Source organism: Mastacembelus armatus, chromosome 22 (genome assembly GCF_900324485.2).
Source record: "Mastacembelus armatus chromosome 22, fMasArm1.2, whole genome shotgun sequence".
Classification (NCBI taxonomy): domain Eukaryota; kingdom Metazoa; phylum Chordata; class Actinopteri; order Synbranchiformes; family Mastacembelidae; genus Mastacembelus; species Mastacembelus armatus.
The window spans coordinates 12,994,492-13,013,876 of NC_046654.1; the positions used below are offsets into that span (position 1 = coordinate 12,994,492).

The 19,385-nt window shown below is 39.5% G+C and overlaps 2 protein-coding genes across 2 annotated transcripts; both read left to right on the forward strand.

Annotated features, from left to right (window-relative positions):
* Positions 1–4,872: 4,872 nt before the first annotated feature.
* On the forward strand, positions 4,873–9,218 carry LOC113129154 (cytosolic 5'-nucleotidase 1A-like). The gene is made up of 6 exons (XM_026304983.1): positions 4,873–5,010; positions 6,053–6,220; positions 6,455–6,584; positions 7,992–8,114; positions 8,236–8,420; positions 8,742–9,218. The coding sequence occupies exons 1-6, from the start codon at positions 4,873–4,875 to the stop codon at positions 9,111–9,113; spliced, it is 1,116 nt and encodes a 371-aa protein (XP_026160768.1). The 3' UTR covers positions 9,114–9,218.
* Positions 9,219–16,578: 7,360 nt separating this feature from the next.
* LOC113132054 (cytosolic 5'-nucleotidase 1A-like) lies at positions 16,579–18,886 on the forward strand. The gene is made up of 6 exons (XM_026309864.1): positions 16,579–16,609; positions 16,851–16,946; positions 17,086–17,206; positions 17,343–17,462; positions 17,608–17,792; positions 18,369–18,886. Exons 1-6 carry the CDS (start codon positions 16,595–16,597, stop codon positions 18,681–18,683), a joined length of 852 nt encoding a protein of 283 aa, XP_026165649.1. The 5' UTR covers positions 16,579–16,594; the 3' UTR covers positions 18,684–18,886.
* Positions 18,887–19,385: the final 499 nt, after the last annotated feature.

The window sequence follows — 19,385 nt, forward strand, 5'->3', positions numbered from 1 at the left end:
CAGCTAATGGGTTAACAAAAAAAAGAAAATGTGTACATGAGTTGTTGATGATAAAGCAGGCAGTTAGGATGGGAGAGGAGACTATGAGCCACATGTATCTTAGAGTTAGGACATATGGAAACAAACATGAGCAATCTGCTTTTATTGGGTGTTTGGCCTCAGGAGATGTAAGAGAGAGCTTCAGCTGTGGTGATGTAACTGTGGTGCTGGTTAATGGATGAACAGGAGTAATGCCCTCAACCTGGCAACCCCCCACACCACCAGGTTGGATGGCAGGGAGGGTGAGGTGGCTGGTGAGGGAGTACATGCACACCAGTAGGTTGATATATTCATTCATTGATATACATACATATTTTATAATCCAGGTTCTGTTTATCTGGTTCTGTGCAGAACATTTTACTCCTTGAAATCCAGGAATTGTCATTTCTATACTAACTGGGGGGTGACTGTCTCCCATCTTTCTGCTGAGCTTGGCTTCATCATATTACTAGAAATTAAACACAACAAATATAAGAATTTGTGCTTTAAACTGCTCTAAGCTTTTTTATTTAAGTGGGCAATATAATGAAAATAGTGCTTGTAGTAATGAGCCCACAGAAAATGAACACCCGACTGACTTGGTAGCTCCCTTCAGCTTTTCACTCTTAATGTTAAAGTTAAATGCACAATGTAGTTTGGCATCTCTCCATTATTCTGAATAGAATCAGCTTCCCCTGCATTTCAACTTCCCCTTTTTATACTTTCAAAACAAGGGAAAGCAACATGTTAGAGGCACCAAAACAAGTGAGGTGATGCTGCATGTTTATGATGGCAGAAATATGTTGAAACCTGTTGCTCGTGTTTGGGGATTTATCCACAGAGAAGCAGTTCATACCAGAGTTGCTGTTGCTCTGACATGTGCCCTGCCAGCTTTGTCAGCCAGCAGATGTTCCATTGTTTGGCTCCGCGGTGTAAGGTTGCTTCAGTTGAAGTTGGGACACTTGCTGCATCTTTTGAATTTAGGACCATTGAGTGCCACCAACCCCCACCTCCTTCTGCCCCACCCCCACAAGCTACTCAGAGAGGGGCTTTACCCCTCCCCCTGTCCCCTTTAACCCCCTGCAGACCTCACAGTTGTTGCCCCACCACCACTAATATAACCCCCCTGTAGAGCTCTACTGCTCTTTGTCTCTCCCTTGGTCAGGACGTCTCTAATCAGCATCCCCCAACACACACACACACACACACACACACACATACACATACACAAACATACACCTACATACACACATCAAAAGCCAATTTACTGCAGTGTCAGAGTGTATATGGAGAGTATATTTGCATCATTGCACATCGAAATGCTAAAATGCAGCTTCACATACACACCAGTGACGTGTCAGTTATCAGATTGTGTCTTATCAGATGGTAAATGTGAAGCGTAAAGACGTTTCTGTTCTCTGTCCTGCATGGTTACAATTCCTCCTTTTCAGGCCTGAGTCTGAATGTGACTGCTGTTGTCATCGGGGCCTGACTGACCACCACTGTGGAGCTTATGTAATAATCAGTGCCCTGCTTTCCTCTTCCCCACTATGGGTGTGTGTGTGTGTGTGTGTGTGTGTGTGTGTGTGAAAAAGAGAGAGGTGCTTTTATAAGGAAACACACAGGCAGCGCAGACTTCCTGTTTTTGTGTTGAGCCCATTGGAGGCAGGAAGTCAGTGGAACCGCCACTCTGCTCTTTTTGCTCTCTGACGGGTGAATTTTGCCTGATGAAGAGGTGCTGGTGCTCTGTCAGCTGCCACCCACTTACTTATAGTGTAGGATTAGAGATGAGGTGGGGGGGAATCTAGGCTGTTGCATCTTCGAAAGCCAATAACAACAAATCCAGTTAAATCACTTGAGTGCAGGCTGGATGCTGTTAATGGTCTGTGATGCCACTTCAGCAAACGACCTTCAGGTGGGTCCTTCACCTTGGTGGTGGACGATCACAGCAACAAAGAAGGCAAGAGTCCTACTTATGTGTGATAACAGCATATAAGTGGCTGTGAATTTTATGTATGAAAATGAGGGAGGGTTCAAGCCTAGACCATGTAGAGCCCAGTAAGAACATTGAATCTGGTGGTGGCAGACATGCCTGGGTGGTTGCTTTGAAGGCCTGATTAAGGTTATAATAGTCATCCGCCTTGTCTCAAGCCTTCAGGCTGTGCAGTTGGGGGGGTGGGGGGTGAGTCCAGGCTGTTACCCTCTTTGTTCTGGCCTACTCCTCTCAGGCCTGCATTTGTCTCCACCCACAGTCTACCACTGAGTGAGCATTATCTCTCTATCCGTTGCGCGCCAAAAAAGGGGGGCGGGTTGATATTTCTTCCTGCTTTCTTTCTGTTTTTTCCCCTTATCTGACATGTATCTACAGCAACTGCAGGTAGAGTAGGTGTGCAAGAGTTCCCTGAGTCCACCCAGTGCAGTTCCCATCTCCCTCTTTTTCTCTATTTCTGGGTTTCTTTCTCTCTTCTTGTTGCTCCAGGGTGCACAGAGAGGGAAGGGGAGTGGTGTCACAGCCAGTATGAAGAAAGGCTGGCTCTTCTGAGCCTCGCGCCAAATGCCGGCGTTATTCAAATCAGCTCAGTGGGTGCAACCCAACTGTCTCCATGTCCTGTTAACCCCCTCATACTCGAACACAAAGGCAGAGACAAGTATGAGCTACAGCCTTTACCAGGGAAAATGTATATAATGTCCCACAGATACAACAGAATGTGTGTAAGTCTCTACTTCCCTCCATGAAACAGAATAAAGTAATGCTGTTACCATATTTCTAATTTTTTTCTGTTCCAAATACAACTGTTAGACAGGAAATGTAGTATTTCTATGTCATGTGAAGCTTGAAACGGAATCTATTCATTTTACAATAAACTTTTAAAAATCATTAAAAAAATATAAAGAGTAGGACTCCTCCAGACAGGGTAGCTCCAGATCAGAAATCATATCATAAGAGTTTAAAGAGACCAAATACTCAGGTTTTTATTTCAACTTCCTCTCAAAGTTTTCTCTTTCACATCCTCTTTGTCTACAGTGAAAAACTGAGAAGGAACTCTGGCGCACTCTAGTGGACATGAGCATGTAATGAAAGGAATGCCTCATCGAGCTGGATGATATTAAATATCAACCCTACTGACAGGCAGTAACATAATGAAGAACTCAACTGGGAAGTGTTTTGGAAAATAAAATTAAAAATGTAAAAAAACCCCCAAAAAACAAGCTCTATAGGTCCCAGATGAACCACACAGGTTTCATTTCTTATTGTCTAACATATCCATCTGCAGTGTAAATGCTTCAAAAAGGAGAAGATAGATTGAATGCATTTACACTTCATATGGTTTCAGACAATAAAAGACACAATCCTTCAGTTGCCCTCAGTCAATCGATAAAAGCACTCTGCGTCTGCTCTCTGGAGAGTGTGTGTGGACACATGATCCTGTCAGGTAGATGAGCACAGTCACTGACGGTACTTTGTGTCACTTTGTGCTGTCTCTAGAAATATTAGGCAGGTTTAACTGACCATTACTGTTTTGTAATTTTATACAAATCTGCACTAAAATGAGGGAAACTATGTCTTAACATTCCTGCTTGTCCCGAATGCAATTACAAAATGTCTTTCTACACACATAGCCTTGTAGTCGGTACCTTGTTATTGCTGACAGGTACATAAAGACGATGGCTGTAATGGATGCAGCAGCGTTTAGCCTGCATCTCCATTATCCTTATGTTTCTTGAGTCTCTGCATGGACGTCTGCTCAGGATCAGCTTCCCAGAATTCATTTGTTGTTGGTAAATTGCATCTGTGTTGTGATAAAAGCACAGCTAACATTTCTTATAATTCATTTATGCTCTTCAAAGCGAAACAGACACTTTCATCTTTATTCCCTGCATCACCTGTCTGCGTTTCTGATGCATGCCATGTTTGGGGGGGTATATATGCAGTCTGGTGTGTTCACAGCCAATCGGATCCTAGAGGTGGGAGTCCCAGCCTGTCTGACTCCGTCACCGTTGCCTGGCAACTGGGGCTACTGCTGCGTAATTCAATCCATGGAAAGATCCTGCAGCGTTTTATATAGAGAAGAAGTGAGAAGAAATTACTGTTAGATGCACAAGGGAAAGCAATATGCCTTACAATGGACTTCATTTCCCACACTCCTGTGCAGGAATATAACATGGATTGGGGAGCGCATGAGCTAAAATGTAAACTGCCTATATAGTAAACGTAAAACAGAAATAATGATAGCCATTTTACATTACATGCTCTGTATTTGCACCTTCTTCTACGTCCAGAGATATGAAACTCCACATCTCTATTAGCAGAATGGAAGCATAAATTTCTTTCAAGCACCATGACACAGGCCTGTTCTGTCCAATAGGCTCCAGCAACCAGTTGTCACATCTATTAAATCTACTGCTGCTTCAGGGAATTAGACACTGAAAGGGTTAAAAGGGGGCGGCTACTAGCTTGATGTCAGTGTGTGTCAGAGAGAGAGCAACACACTGACAGACAAGCACAGAGGAGCTGGGAGAGGAACATAATGCAGGTGATGCCAGAGATAAAAGAAACAGCTTGAATTTGGTCTTTTTCTGAACCTCTCTCCGTCTTTCTGCTATTCTGCAGCAGCTTGCTGCGGCTCTGCCTGCATTCAGCTAAGTGCCTCTGCAGCTGCAGTCTCTTGATCTCATCTCCTGAGTGCACCAGTATTTTATTCAAATTGTGAATGTGCAAGAGTGGCTAAGTATTTTGTTGGGAACTCCTGCCAAAGAGAGAGAGAGAGAGATCAAAAAAGATCAGAGATCTATAAGGTTGCACACTGGGGCTCAGCGTGGTCCTGGGAGAGACAGGTGAACAGAAAAGGTAAGATGAGTCTGGACAACAGTCAAACTCTGACTGTTAGTGAGCAGGACTTGACCAGAAATGGCAGTGGCAGCAACCGAGCCCCATGGGAAGATGCTAGGATGGGTTTGAAGCTCTCCACCACTTCCAGGAAACCTAAACCGGTAAGTATCCTTACAGTTTAACGCAGAACCTGCTGACAGGTGCAATTCTGTGAGTTATGTTTGTCGAGCATCTGAGGTTTGACACTCACTGCACATACTCTACAGTCAAATTCAATCTTCTTGTCATTGTTTCACAGCTGAATTATACTGCTGCTACTTAAAGGCTGCTAGTCCACACTTTTGTGTTTACTACAGTGTTTCCTATACAGCGGCCAAGACTGAGGTCACATGACAAATGACAGACGAGAGTAGACAGACACACTGACCACTCAACTTTATCAGAGTTCAGCCCTGCTTAAAACAGAAAGAGGTTCACATCCAGGTTCACTTGTGAAGCATTCAATTAATGTTCAACCTCAGTTAAAGAGGCTGAAAAAGGGTGAAATAGGATACAGAGGCTCAGCACAGCTTTATTGTGTCTGCTCTAAACTGTGCAACAGATAGAGAGGCGTCTTGTTTCAGATCAGATAGTCTAGATAGTTTCTTGTAAAGGCTACAGGTGGTTGGATTATAGACAAACAGATACAACATCTACAGCTTCAGGAATTTGCAGGATGCAGGGAGTGGCCTCAATTGTAAGTTTGAGAAAAATATGACACACGTTTGTTTAATAGTCTTTCATTAGAGTATTCGTGAGTGGCAGACTGCTAACAAACACACTAATATACTAATATTACGTTCTTTCATTAAAAAAAAAAAGACAAAACAAAAGAACATTGTCATGAATTTGTAGAGCTACGGTAAAAATATTGTGACATATGTGCTGTTATCTCAGAGTTAGGAGGTGTAAGCCACTCTGGTATGTGCCCAGCGCTATCAGTCTTTCAGAGAACAGCATTTCATATCACGCTGTCGCTTCTATTCTGACACATCAGCTCACTCAGTTTGCCCACTGTAAACTGGATTGGCTGGATTTTTATGTTCTTACCACTCTGAACATGATCTCAAAGCCACATCAACATATCTCAGTCAAATAAGGCAATCCTCTGTGTTTATGAAGGCCAAGATGAAAGTGAGATATTTTTAACCTGTCACCCTCCAGCCCAAGCCAGAAAATGCAATCACCATTGCCGTGTCGTCACGTGTCCTCTTCAACATGGAGAAGGAGCAGCAGATCTACGAGCAGCAAGGCATGGAGGAGTACATCAAATATCAGGTGGAACATGAAACAGAGCCCTTTAGCCCCGGACCTGCCTTCTCCTTCGTCAAGGTCAGAGAGTCTGAGGACGAGGAGAGATAAGTGGAGAAACGAACACAGACACAATATGTTGAACCTGACGCAGAATGATTCCTGTCAGTGTTATGTGTTGAATCGTGTATCTGGAGGCGGTGGATGAGCAATAAGCATCCAGCACCAACACACTGAAACCCTGACACACACTTCCATCCTCACTGCAGTATTGTCTTTTCAATAATTTAAGTCTGTGTCGGGTCCTGTTCCCAGGCTCTGGAGGCTGTGAACACTCGACTGAGGGAGCTTTACCCTGAGAGCGAGGAGCTCTTTGATGTTGTGCTCATGACCAACAATCATGCATACGTGGGCCTGAGACTCATCAATACCATCAATCATCACCGTGAGTTACTAACACATACATTTAAAGAGGATAACAACTACAGAATGAGGCAAATATCCTTTTCTCTGGTGTATGTTCTCTTCCAGCATCACCTGCTTTATCTTTTTTTGCTCTTTAAAGCCGTAGTGTGTATAACTTTTTTTTTATGTGGTTAAAACAAACTTAAAATATTTTGGTGGTTTAACTCTGGCATGAAATTTGGTTGTTTTTTCCTAATTGTGAGAGTATTTTTTGACAGCCTTTTATTAATCGATTTAAAAATATAGAAGTGCGTACATATTAATTGCAGTTAAAAAAAATCAAAGTGAGTAGACTAGAAAAATTATCAGAACATACATTGTCCTGTTATAAATATTCAGTAGTGCATCAAATGTAAATCTCACCAGCATCATCATTAAAGGACCTAAGCTACTATTTTCTGACCTGCTTAGTAGTTTGTTATAAACCATTTGTACAGACACTGATTCACTTCACATCTTTTCATGCTGGACGGTCAGTTGATTAGCTGAGCGGGTTATTTTAGGTCAGCAGGGTCTTCCTTTTCAGAACAATACAACGAGGCTGTGAACTGAACTAGATGTATGTCTACTGCACATACACACTTAGACAATTTGCGAGTAATATAGGCCATCATAATAACTTCTCACAAGATAGCATGGGTTTTATTCTGGGTGATCTCTGAAAATAGTACCAGACCTGGCATTGGTCCTTGTATTGATGTATGCCAACACAAGCTGAGGGTGGGCTGGACCCAGCAGTTTAGCTTTTCCTCTCTATTCCCACAGTGGGGAGGGATTTTATGACCTTGTGTTCCTCCTTAGGGCATACAGACATATATATGTGTGTACGAAGTCTACATAAGAGAGCTTATTATTCTTTTGTTAATCCATGCTTACTATTCACATAAAGCTGTTTTGTTTATGTCCTTTGTGGAGCCCAGCTAAGACATCAGTCATCTCCATCTGGGTGATTTTGCAGGTGGGCTTGGTGAGATCTTGTCCAATAGACATTGTGCTCAAGAGATATAAACTGGGACCCGGTAATCTTTGTCCCCGGTTCCTCTGGGTTTGGCCAAAAAAAAACCCAAAAAAAACTGCACTCACAAATGTTTGCCTTCTTTTTGCCTACACTGAAGCCACACACCACCTGCTATCAGTGTTTCTATTTAACCAAATTCTCCCTTTATTAATTCTTTGTCATCATTTGCTGAAATCATTATCTTTCTCAGGCAAATTTGAATGTCTTGCACACACAGCAAGTTACAAAGGCAGGCCTCAGTGCAAGTTCATCAAAACAGATTGCACTCTTCTCCAGTACACCACGCTTTATTCACCAAATGTTTTTTGCTATCTTGTGTTCATCAAAACTGTGACTGCAGGCCTCAACCTTAATGCCTCGCTTTTGCAGAGCTGTTCATCGAGCGCTTCTGTATGACTGGGGGAAACAGTCCCATAGGCTACTTGAAGGCGTACCACACCAACCTTTACCTGTCTGCTGATCCAGTCAAGGTTCGCGAGGCTCTAGAGGAAGGTGAGTACAAAGGAGCTACATATTACCAAGGAGCAGTATAGTAGTTATTCATATCTGTGCTAAATTGATTTGTTAACAATAAGCATAAATCCACAATACAATATGTTTATGTGTGAACCAGGTATAGCAGCAGCCACCATGTTCACCCAAGAAAAGATGAAGGAGGTGTCAGAGACACAGTTACGTGTCGCCTTTGATGGCGACGCTGTCCTCTTCTCTGATGAGTCTGAGCGCATTTACAAGGCCCATGGACTGGACAAGTTCTTTGAGCATGAAAAGGCCCATGAGAACAAGCCGCTGGATCATGTACAGTATAAAGATACTGACACAGTTCAAATATTAACTATCTGACTGTTTTTATGATGTTCCTGCATTTCCAGATCTCAGGAGCTCACATGCTACTAAAACCACTGGGATCTTAGCATGTACTATGAAAGTAAGACCCAAGACAGATAAAGCAGCTGCTAAACTCTGCATTTAAAGCACAGTTGGTTACAAACTTTGGATTTTGGCTTAATTCTAACAATTTCATGGGGGCAACACTTTAAGGAGCAATTTACCCCATATAAATGTAGAAACTACCAAATGCAGACTGTGGGCTTATTATATTCTCCCTCTTTTCTGCAGGGTCCATTAAAAGGATTCTTGGAGGTTTTAGGGAAACTGCAGAAGAAGTTTTATGACAAAGGCCAGCGCATGGACTGCCCCATCCGGACTTATCTGGTGACGGCTCGCAGTGCAGCCAGTTCTGGCACCAGAGCCCTAAAAACTCTGCGCTCATGGGGTTTAGAGATAGATGAGGCTCTCTTTCTGGCGGGGGCACCCAAGGGCCCCATGCTGGAGAAGATCAGGCCACACATTTTTTTTGATGACCAGATGTTTCATGTGGAGGGAGCAGCGGAAATGGGGACAGTGGCGTGTCATGTTCCCTATGGGATAGCTCAGAGAGTCCCCAAGAAAGGAATAAAGGACAAAGAGATTTCTTCAGCACCCAAGTAGCTGGGACATCACAGCAACACAGGAGACTGTTGCTACTGGGAAATGTAGTATGCATTTAAAACTATATAATAAAAGGTTTTAAAAATGGGTTGAAAACGTAATTAAAGCCAGGTGATCAAATATTACTAGTAATAGCCCATGCAGAGGTTGGCTCCAGCCCACTGTGACCCTGAATTGGATTAAAGGGTATAAATGGTTGGATGAAGGACATTCAGACTGTTAGTCAGTGACAATATCCTTTCACACAAGTTTCATTTATAGTCAAAACTAATGTCTTTATAAATAATAAGTAATTAATTAACTAAAGCTTTATAGATCGGTTCCTGGCCAGTCAGTAGAAAAATATTTGACCTCTATGAATTTATGAAAAAGGGCTGCAAAGGATCCAGGTCAAGATCCAGTTATTAACCACTTATTAATGGCCTTAGCAACATTTATACCTGCTGTAAAAGAGCATAAGCAGCAGTCAAGTGATTACTCTTTAATTAATTCTCACATATGAAGTCAATTTTAATTTTCAAGTCATTAGTTACAACCTAGAAATCCTTCCTAAAAATTGGATAATTAGAATGTGGTACTGCAAAGTGGTATTTGTGTGTAAAAATATTCATTTGAAGAAAATTACCTCATAAAACAGCAACTTCCTGCAGTACTTTAAATCTCTATGGTATATATTTTTACTCACATTCATCAAAGACCAAAATGAACAAATAATATATATTTAAAATTAAAAAACCAAATATTAGAAATATTTAATAAATCTGCCAATTCTAAGTAATATTAATTTATAACCGTAAGGTTAGTTAGGATGCATCAGGTGGCTTCTTGAGACGATTTCTGATAACAGAGTCTGAACGCAGCCTGGATGTGCTGACCTGTGCTGACCTGTGCTGACCTGTGCTGACCTGTGCTGACCTGTGCTGCACTGATGATGTGCAATCAGTCACTTTATGCAGAATCTCCATTTTGGATGTAATTTTATCACTTTACTGCTTATCTGTGTGTTTACATGTTATTAAAACTGGTGCCTTCGCATTGTTCTATGGATTTCTTTTCTGTCAATTTTGCATGTTATGGTGTGTATGTTGTGCATGTGATTATTTGGTCAATGTATATGAATGTATTTTAAGGTTGCACATTGAGAATAATGGTAAAATAATTTAATATTTATTTTTTGACATTAAAGAAAATGAGGATATGTTTTAACATATTTAGCTCTTACTGACATCCATCATGAGCAGTTTTAATTTCTGCTACATGATGCTAAGTGCCCAAAGTTCCTTGTCTCCCTGGTTGTTGTCTTCCTGTTGGTCTTATTATGTCATTTAGGTGTGTTGTTATTGGTGTTATGGACTCAAGCTTTTTTGTTTTAAGATTGAGGTAAAACTGACTGTAAACAAAAACTTGTTTCCTGTCTTCATTGTTTGTCTGGGCTACAGCCGGAAACACTTTGAGTTTCCATCAATAGTTTAAAAAAAAAAAAACAGCAATAGAGAAAGTAAATTAAGAAAAACATAGTTTGCAAAAATCTGGATGTTTTACTTTACAGAGAGGCCAGTGAGTGAATCTTTCCTGTGAAAAAATAAAACACATTATTCATTAGATTAAATCAAATATATCAGTCAAGCTGCTGATTAACTAACACATAATGAGCAGTGAATTATTTAATGTTGTGGCTGTTGATTATTTTTTTCAATAAATAAATACATTAACTGAATTGTACTATATTTAATTCACGTTTTTATGACCAAATTTGGACTCCTCACAGCAAGGTTTACATAAACAAAACTAAATTTCCTCTCTCCACTAGGGGGCGACAGAACATTTGTCAAGCAGCTGATTAATGGACTCAACATAACATGAAGACCAGTGATTTGATAATAATTCTGACTGCATGATTATTTCTGCCATAGTCAAATGTAATAACTAAATAGTTAATTGATATATTTAATGTGCAGTTTTCCTCAAACAGCATCAAAGTTTCTCTCAAAGTTTCAAATAAAAGCAAAAGCTAATAGATTTCACTTTACATAGAGACCAGTCAGTGAATCTTTCCCAGTAGAAAATAAAACGGGATTTAAATTGAAAGTGGTCAGAATTATTCTTCCTCCCCACATTAGGGGGCGACAGAGACCAACATGTGTTCAATTAAATTTGTTATGCAGCAACACAAAGACCAGTGATTAGTTACATTTGATGACTGTATTATTTTGTCATAGTCAAATGTAATAACTAAATAGTTCATTGATGCATTTAATGTGCAGTTTTCCTCAACCAGCATCAATGAACTACACTATGTCCTCAGTGGCTTCTCTGTTTTATCACACTTTTACAACTCATTACACTTTTCTACACATCTAGTGTTCATAGATGTACTAATGATATAATATTGATGGAACAGTGATATAAACGTCATCTGCTATTTTCAGTGTTGTCTTGTTCTCCCTCTGTGTGCCTGCAACATGAATGTAAAGATGAAGTTGGACCAAAATAATTTCCCTTCATGTCACATCATTGCTGCTCTCCTCCCTTCTTTCCTCAGGGGCCATTTAAAAATTTCCTGGAGGTTTTAGTGAAACTGCAGAGGAAACTGAATGACAACTGCCCCATTCGTACCTACCTGGTGACATCTCGTGGAGGTGGCAGTCCTGGATTCAGAGCCTTAAACACTCTGCATGACTGGGATTTTGAGGTTGATGAGGCTTTCTGTCTTGGGGGATCTAATAAAGGTCCCATGCTGGAGAAGATCAGGCCCCACGTCTTGTTTGATGACCAGTCAAATTGAAGATGGACTGAACATTGGCATTGTGGGATGCCATGTCCCAAACCAATAACTAAGCAGTGATTAACTGTGGGGAGTCAACAGCTGACTATGTTATAATTGGTAGAAAATTTGAAAAAAAAAAATCCACATATGTACGATGAAAATAAATAATATGTGCATGTGTGTTATCATATGTTATCATTATGATTCAAGGGGCATTTAAGATAAATTAGAATTAAGCCAAAATAAAATGCATGCAAAATATTTTTTGTTGTTACTGTGGTAGTAAATATTTAAATGTTGCATAGAGTCCATAACATACATCTACCTGAATCTGCTGTTAGGGAGGAGAATAAGCAGCATATAACAAAAGGAAAAAAGTGAAACTGCATTTGTATGTCTCAATCTGCATTGTAATGAGTAATTTAAAAATGTCCTGCATGATGTGGCTGCATGTAGCTGGTGGAAATGTCTGTTTAATATGATTACTTTTTCAATAATCAAATGTATTAACTAAATTGTACTTTGATATGTTTGACCAATGTAGTATCCTTTAAACAACTGTTTGAATACACAATAGGTGCAGTTAGTTACTGTCTCTATTTTATAACACTTTTACAACTCTGTATATGTTTCTAACATATAGAATTACAAGATATAATGGTGTTAAAATTCGTCCAGATGAATCGATGCTGTTTTGAAAGAGCACTAAAAATAAATGTCATTAACTTTCAGTTTCTGAGAAGTTATTATTCTGATGACACCTCATGTTGAGGTGCAGCAGATCACTGTGATATAATGACTCTATAACCCTGCCCATGTATGTTTGTACATTTAAACATCTCTTAAATACTGGGTGGAGACGTTGCTATGTATCAGCTCATACCTCAGCTGATTGTCATATACATTGTGGTGCAGGTGGTTTAACAGGTCCACACACACAATACATTAATTCCAGTTAGCGACCTGAGAGAAACACAAAGAAACAACATGCAACTTCCTGAATAGGTGACAAAGCATAAAATGAATGTGCAAAAGAGAAACAGCTGTTAAACACCTGAATCTGCATTTTGTCCTGCATGATGTAGATTGCAGCAACTGCACCTACAGTGAGTGAATATAGTTTATTGAGTTTCCAAGCTATTGAGTATTTCTGAAACTAAAAACTCCTACCCTGGTCCCAGGCCTGTTTAACAACAGTACAAATACTGGAAAAACGCCAGTTCTTACCTTTTCTGTCGTGTTACTTCCTACATGTACTGAAACATCAATTCTTGCATGTCGTTTTTTTCGTTAGAATCCAGGGAACATAGTGCATCCATGTTTTAGTCCAAAAGACGTATTATCCCTGAGTAAATCCATAAAACCATCGTCCTCCTCATGAAAAGTTTTAATCCGGAGAGTTTTACGGTTCATTTCGCCTTTTTGTCAAGTGTCGGTGTGTGTGTGGAGGTGCGGGAGAGAAGGTAGGACCCAAATGCAGGTTACCGAGGATTTATTTCCTCCTGGGAACTCCAGGGCACAAAAACACAAACTCAAAAACTGGGTGAGACGGTAACAAAGAAACGCTCAAAACTTCATGGACTCAATTCACAACAACTAACTACAACTAACGCTTCAGCTCAGAACAAAGGAAGAGGGGAGGTATAAATAGGGGAAAACACAACAGGTAATCAAACACAGGTGAAACTAATAAACACAGATAACTAACAAAGCTGCCAGGGACTAGAACACAGGGAAAAGGAAGTCTTAACACAATAAAGGTCCTCAGGCAGGAAGTCCCCAGAGGGACTCATGACACTTTTATTCAATAAAGATTGACATAGTAAGCTTCTGTGAATCACATCAGACCTCAATCAAACCGTGCTTGTTATGTTTTACAGCGTAACTAACCATAAAACCAATAGGAATCAACGCTGAGAGCAAATTCCAGTCAGGGGGATAGGACAACTTCTAATGACAGTAGAACCAGCCAGTCGCATTGTTTGTCAATGATGACTGACGTATCTTGTAGCCAATGAAACGCCCTTTCCAGCGATATGTCACACTGTAAGACAACAGCTAGTTTAATCTGGGTATGTGTTGTTCGGCCGTCTGCAGAAAAAGGGGCAGGGTGAATAACAGGTTACCTAAGATGTTCAACAGGCTGTCCATACCTGAGGCCTTGGAGACGAAGACTCAAAGCCCTGGCCACGTGCTTCGAGAGGTACACCAGAGAAATGGAAGCAAATACAATAAACCAGAAGTTTTCCATTGGGCCTTCCAAAGTGTTCTCTCACTGTAATAACTGGAGAGCAGACCCACCAAGGCTAGAGCCTGAACAATACTGGAAGAACATATGGGAGAAAGAAGCGTCAAATAACAACAATGCTCAGTGGCTGGTGGACCAAAGAACAGACACAGCAACCTCCATGAACAAGATCCAGTAACCATCACAGTGACAGACATCAAAGAAAGAGTATGAAGAAGTGAATAGCACCAGGCCCAGACATGATCCACACCTACTGGCTGATGAAGCTAGCTTCACTCCATGAACATCTGGCTGCACAAGTGAACCAGCTGCTGATAGATGTGATCCACGCTGAATGAATAAGTGAAGGTCAAATTGTCCTAATCCTGAAGGACCCCAAGAAGGGAGCAGTCTCATCCAACTACCACCCAATAACCTGCCTCTACACAACATGGAAGCTCCTGCAACATAGATAAAATGAGAAGCCTCATGGCCCAGAAAGCAATTGGTAGGAACACCAGAGGAGTTAAGCACCAATTTCTGGTAGACAAAGCTGTCACTCAAGACTGCGAGACCAGACAGTACACCAACCTGTGCACTTACTCAGAGTTTATAATCGTATATATATATATATTCTAAATGTTTATAACATTACAATTGAGTAATGTGGACTGTTATGGACTCAAGCTTCTCTGTTTTAAGATTGAAGTAAAACTGATTGTAAACAAAAACTTGTTTCCTGTCTTCATTGTTTGTCTGGGCTGCAGCCGGAAACAATGAGTTTCCATTAATTGTTTAAAAAACAGCAATAGAGAAAATAAATTAAGAAAAACATAGTTTGCAAAAATATGGATGTTTTACTTACAGAGAGGCCAGTGAGCGAATCTTTCCTGTGAAAAAATAAAACAGGTTTAAATCATTATTCATTAGGTTAAATCAAATATATCAGTCAAGCTTCTGATTAACTACCACATAATGAGCAGTGGATTATTTAATGTTGTGACTGATTATTATTTTCAATAATCAAATATATTAATTAATTGTACTACATGTTTGACCAAAGTAGTATTCCTGAAACAACAGTTCTCAAACAACACTTTCTCAACTGTGTATATGTTTTTAACATATAGTTATTGAAGATATAATAATGATAGCTTCAATTTAATATATGCTGATATGAAAGAGCATTGAAAATAAATTTTATTCTTCCTTTTCAATTTCTGAGAAGTTATTATTGTGTTTGGACTTAATGTTGACAGCACATCATTGTGATATAATGACTCTATAGCCCTGCCCATGTATGTTTGTACATTTAAACATCTCTCTTAAATACTGGGTGGAGACATTGTCATGTATCAGCTCATACCTCAGCTGATTGTCATATACATTGTAATGTAGGTGGTTTAACAGGTCCAACACACACACACACACACACACACACACACACACACACACACACACACACACACACACACACACACACACAATACATTAATTTCATTTAGTGATCTGAGAGAAAGACAGAAATGTCATGAAACTTCCTAAAATGGACGACAAAACATAAAATGAATGTACAAAAGAGAAATGGCAGATAAACATCTGAACTGACATCATTACAATGATAGTTAACTTCAGTTTAATATATGCTGATATGAAAGAGCATTGAAAATAAATTTTATTCTTCAGTTTCAATTTCTGAGAAGTTATTATTGTGTTTGGACTTAATGTTGACAGCACATCACTGTGATATAATGACTCTATAACCCTGCCCATGTATGTTTGTACATTTAAGCATCTCTCTTAAATATACATTGTAATGTAGGTGGTTTAACAGGTCCAACACACACACACACACACACACACACAACACATTAATTCCATTTAGTGACCTGAGAGAAAGACAGAGAAATGTCATGCAACTTTCTAAAATAGACGACAAAACATAAAATGAATGTACAAAAGAGAAATGGCAGATAAACACCTGAACCTGCATTTTGTCCTCCATGATGTAGCTTCCTGCAGCTGCACCTACAGTGAATCCATAGATTCTACTGAGTTTTCGAGAAACTTAAAACTACTCAGATGTAAACCAAGAAGTTAAACACTGTCACTACTGTAGTTACTGTACTGAATATACAGTATTATCAGTATTTTACCTAAACTGTGTATTTTGTTGTGTTTTATGTGTTTGATTTGGCCACATTTTGTAATGATCCAGGGATTCAATAAAAAACATAATAAAAGATGTATTTATGGTGCTACCTGACTTAACATTTCTGAGATAACAAGTCAACACTTAAATGACACCATCAAAGGAAAAACAAGACAGAAATACTAAAGAGTTGATGAATCAGTTTTGTTATGACAATTTTTTCAGGACACCTGAGCGAAAGAGAAACAGGATCAGCAAGATGAAAAGGAAGGAGAGGATATAAAAGAGACAAAGTCTGGTACTTGGTGTGAAGTTCAGAGAGGTGAAGAGTGAAGATGAATCGTCAGCCTGTAAGTTTTTTTTTTTACCATCTATAATTTTTATTATCTCTAATTATAACTTATATATATATATATATATATATATATATATATATATATATATATATATTTCTTTAGATCTGTTCAGGTATTTTTTGTGGGGGGGTTAATATATGCATAAGAAATAACATTATTTTTAAAAAAACTAATGCTGTGCAGAAAAAGTCACTACAAGTTATTGTTAAAACATTTGTTCCCTCTGATCCTCCAGCCTGAGACAGGGAGCCCCGTCATCATTGCAATATCAGCTAAACTCGTGTTCACTGAGCAGAACATGAGCCCTGGCCCTGCCTTCAGCTTTGTCAAGGTCAGTGAATGTGGAGGAAAAACACACACTTTTAAACCCAGTAGCATGTAGTGATTTAGCAGGAAGTGTTAATGAATGTATTCCAAGAGTGTGAGCGTTAACACAGAAACACTCATTTGCACTCATTTGCATTTCTCAGGCTCTGAAGGCAGTGAACGCTAAGCTTAGAGCGCATTACCCTGAGAGTCAGGAGCTCTTTAAGGTCATACTCATTGATGACAACAGGTCAGACGAACTCAACAATGCCATCAGAGAACACAGTATGTTACTGAAACACCCAAATTAATTTTTTCATCTGTATTTTAATGGTTTAATGGTTTAATCATTTAATGGTACCAGCTAAAACAACATTTTTGTACATCATGTCCTCAGTGACCTTGTCATTCATGTTTGCAGACCTGGAAAACTTAACTGAAATTATGAGTGGAGAGGATCTGATAAATAATTTGATGGAAAACAACACCCATCTGTATCTGTCTGAATCAGAGGAAATGGTTACAGAAGCGTTGAACAACAGTAAGTGTAAATAAGAGAAACTGTGTATTATGGTGTATGGTACATATTGCTGAGCTGATAGAGAACTACCCAATAACACAGATAACATTAACCACAACTGTACATCAGACAACAACTCTGTGTTGAATCTTTGTGTCTGTATCAGAAATAGCAGCTGCTGTGATGAAGACACCAGGAGAAATGGCAGAAGTGTCTGAGAGTGAGCTGCGTATTGCCTTTGATGGTGATGCTGTCCTCTTCTCCAATGAGTCTGAACGTGTTTACGCTTCTGAGGGACTGGAAGCGTTCTATAGAAACGAGAGGGAAAAAGTCAATGACCCAATGAAAGAGGTAATGACAGCTCACTTACACTTAATCTCAAAGTTTCAAATAAAAGCAAAAGCTAATAGATTTCACTTTACATAGAGACCAGTCAGTGAACTTTTCCCAGTAGAAAATAAAACAGGATTTAAATTGAAAGTGGTCAGACTTATTCTTCCTCCCCACATTAGGGGGCGACAGAGACCAACATGTGTTCAATTAAATTTGTTATGCAGCAACACAAAGACCAGTGATTAGTTACATTTGATTGTTTTATTTTGTCATAGTCAAATGTAATAACTAAATAGTTCATTGATACGTTTAATGTGCAGTTTTCCTCAACCACCATCAATGAACTACACTATGTCCTCAGTGGCTTCTCTATGTTATCACACTTTTACAACTCATTACACTTTTCTACACATCTAGTGTTCATAGATGTACTAATGATGTAATATTGATGGAACAGTGATATAAACGTCATCTGCTATTTTCAGTGTTGTCTTGTTCTCCTTGTGCCTGTACCATGAATGTAAAGATGAAGTTGGACCAAAATAATTTCCCTTCATGTCACATCATTGCTGCTCTCCTCCCTTCTTTCCTCAGGGGCCATTTAAAGGATTCCTGCAGGTTTTAGTGAAACTGCAGAGGAAACTGCATGACAAAAAGCTGCTTGACAAGAAGTGCCCCATTCGTACCTACCTGGTGACATCTCGTGGAGGTGGCAGTCCTGGATTCAGAGCCTTAAACACTCTGCGTTACTGGGGTCTTGAGATTGATGAGGCTTTCTGTCTGGGGGGATCTGAGAAAGGTCCCATACTGGAGATGATCAAGCCCCACGTCTTCTTTGATGACCAGCAACATCATATCGAAGCTGCACTGACGATTGGCATTGTGGGATGCCACGTCCCAAACCAATAACTAAGCAGTGATTAACTGTGGGGAGTCAACAGCTGACTATGTTATAATTGGTAGACAATTTTAAACTAGAATCATATGTATCATCATCTAACACAGCTGTACCAAACACATGATTCAAATCAATGTGTGATCATATGTTATCATGATGAATCTGATGGTAATGAATTTGAATTAAACCAGAATAAAATGCATGCAAAATATTATTTTTGTTGTTACTGTGGTAGTAAATATTTAAATGTTCTGCAGAGTCCACAACATACATCTACCTGAATCAGCTGTTAGGGAGGAGAATTAACAGAATCACACAGCATAGCATTACCATTATATCACAAACATCAGAAAAACAAAATTTTATTTCACTGTATAATCAGGTATAGATAGAAAACCCACACAATCACAGGGAGAACATGCAAACTCCACACAGAAAGGCCCCTGCTGGGTTTCAAACCAGGAACCTTCTTGCTGTGAGGCAACAGTGCTAACCACTCATCCATTGTATGTAGATTTGTTTTTCTGGGTTGTAAATACACAGCAATAAAAAGCTAGACTATCAAGATGTGGCTTTATACTGGGACAAAGGTTGGTGTGATGAAGTCTAAATAATTTAAGAAAGTTATTTTAATAAGAATTTCAATATTATTTATCATTTTTAAGATAGCATGAGTCTTATTCTCCAGGTAAACATTCATAGTAACGGAGGAA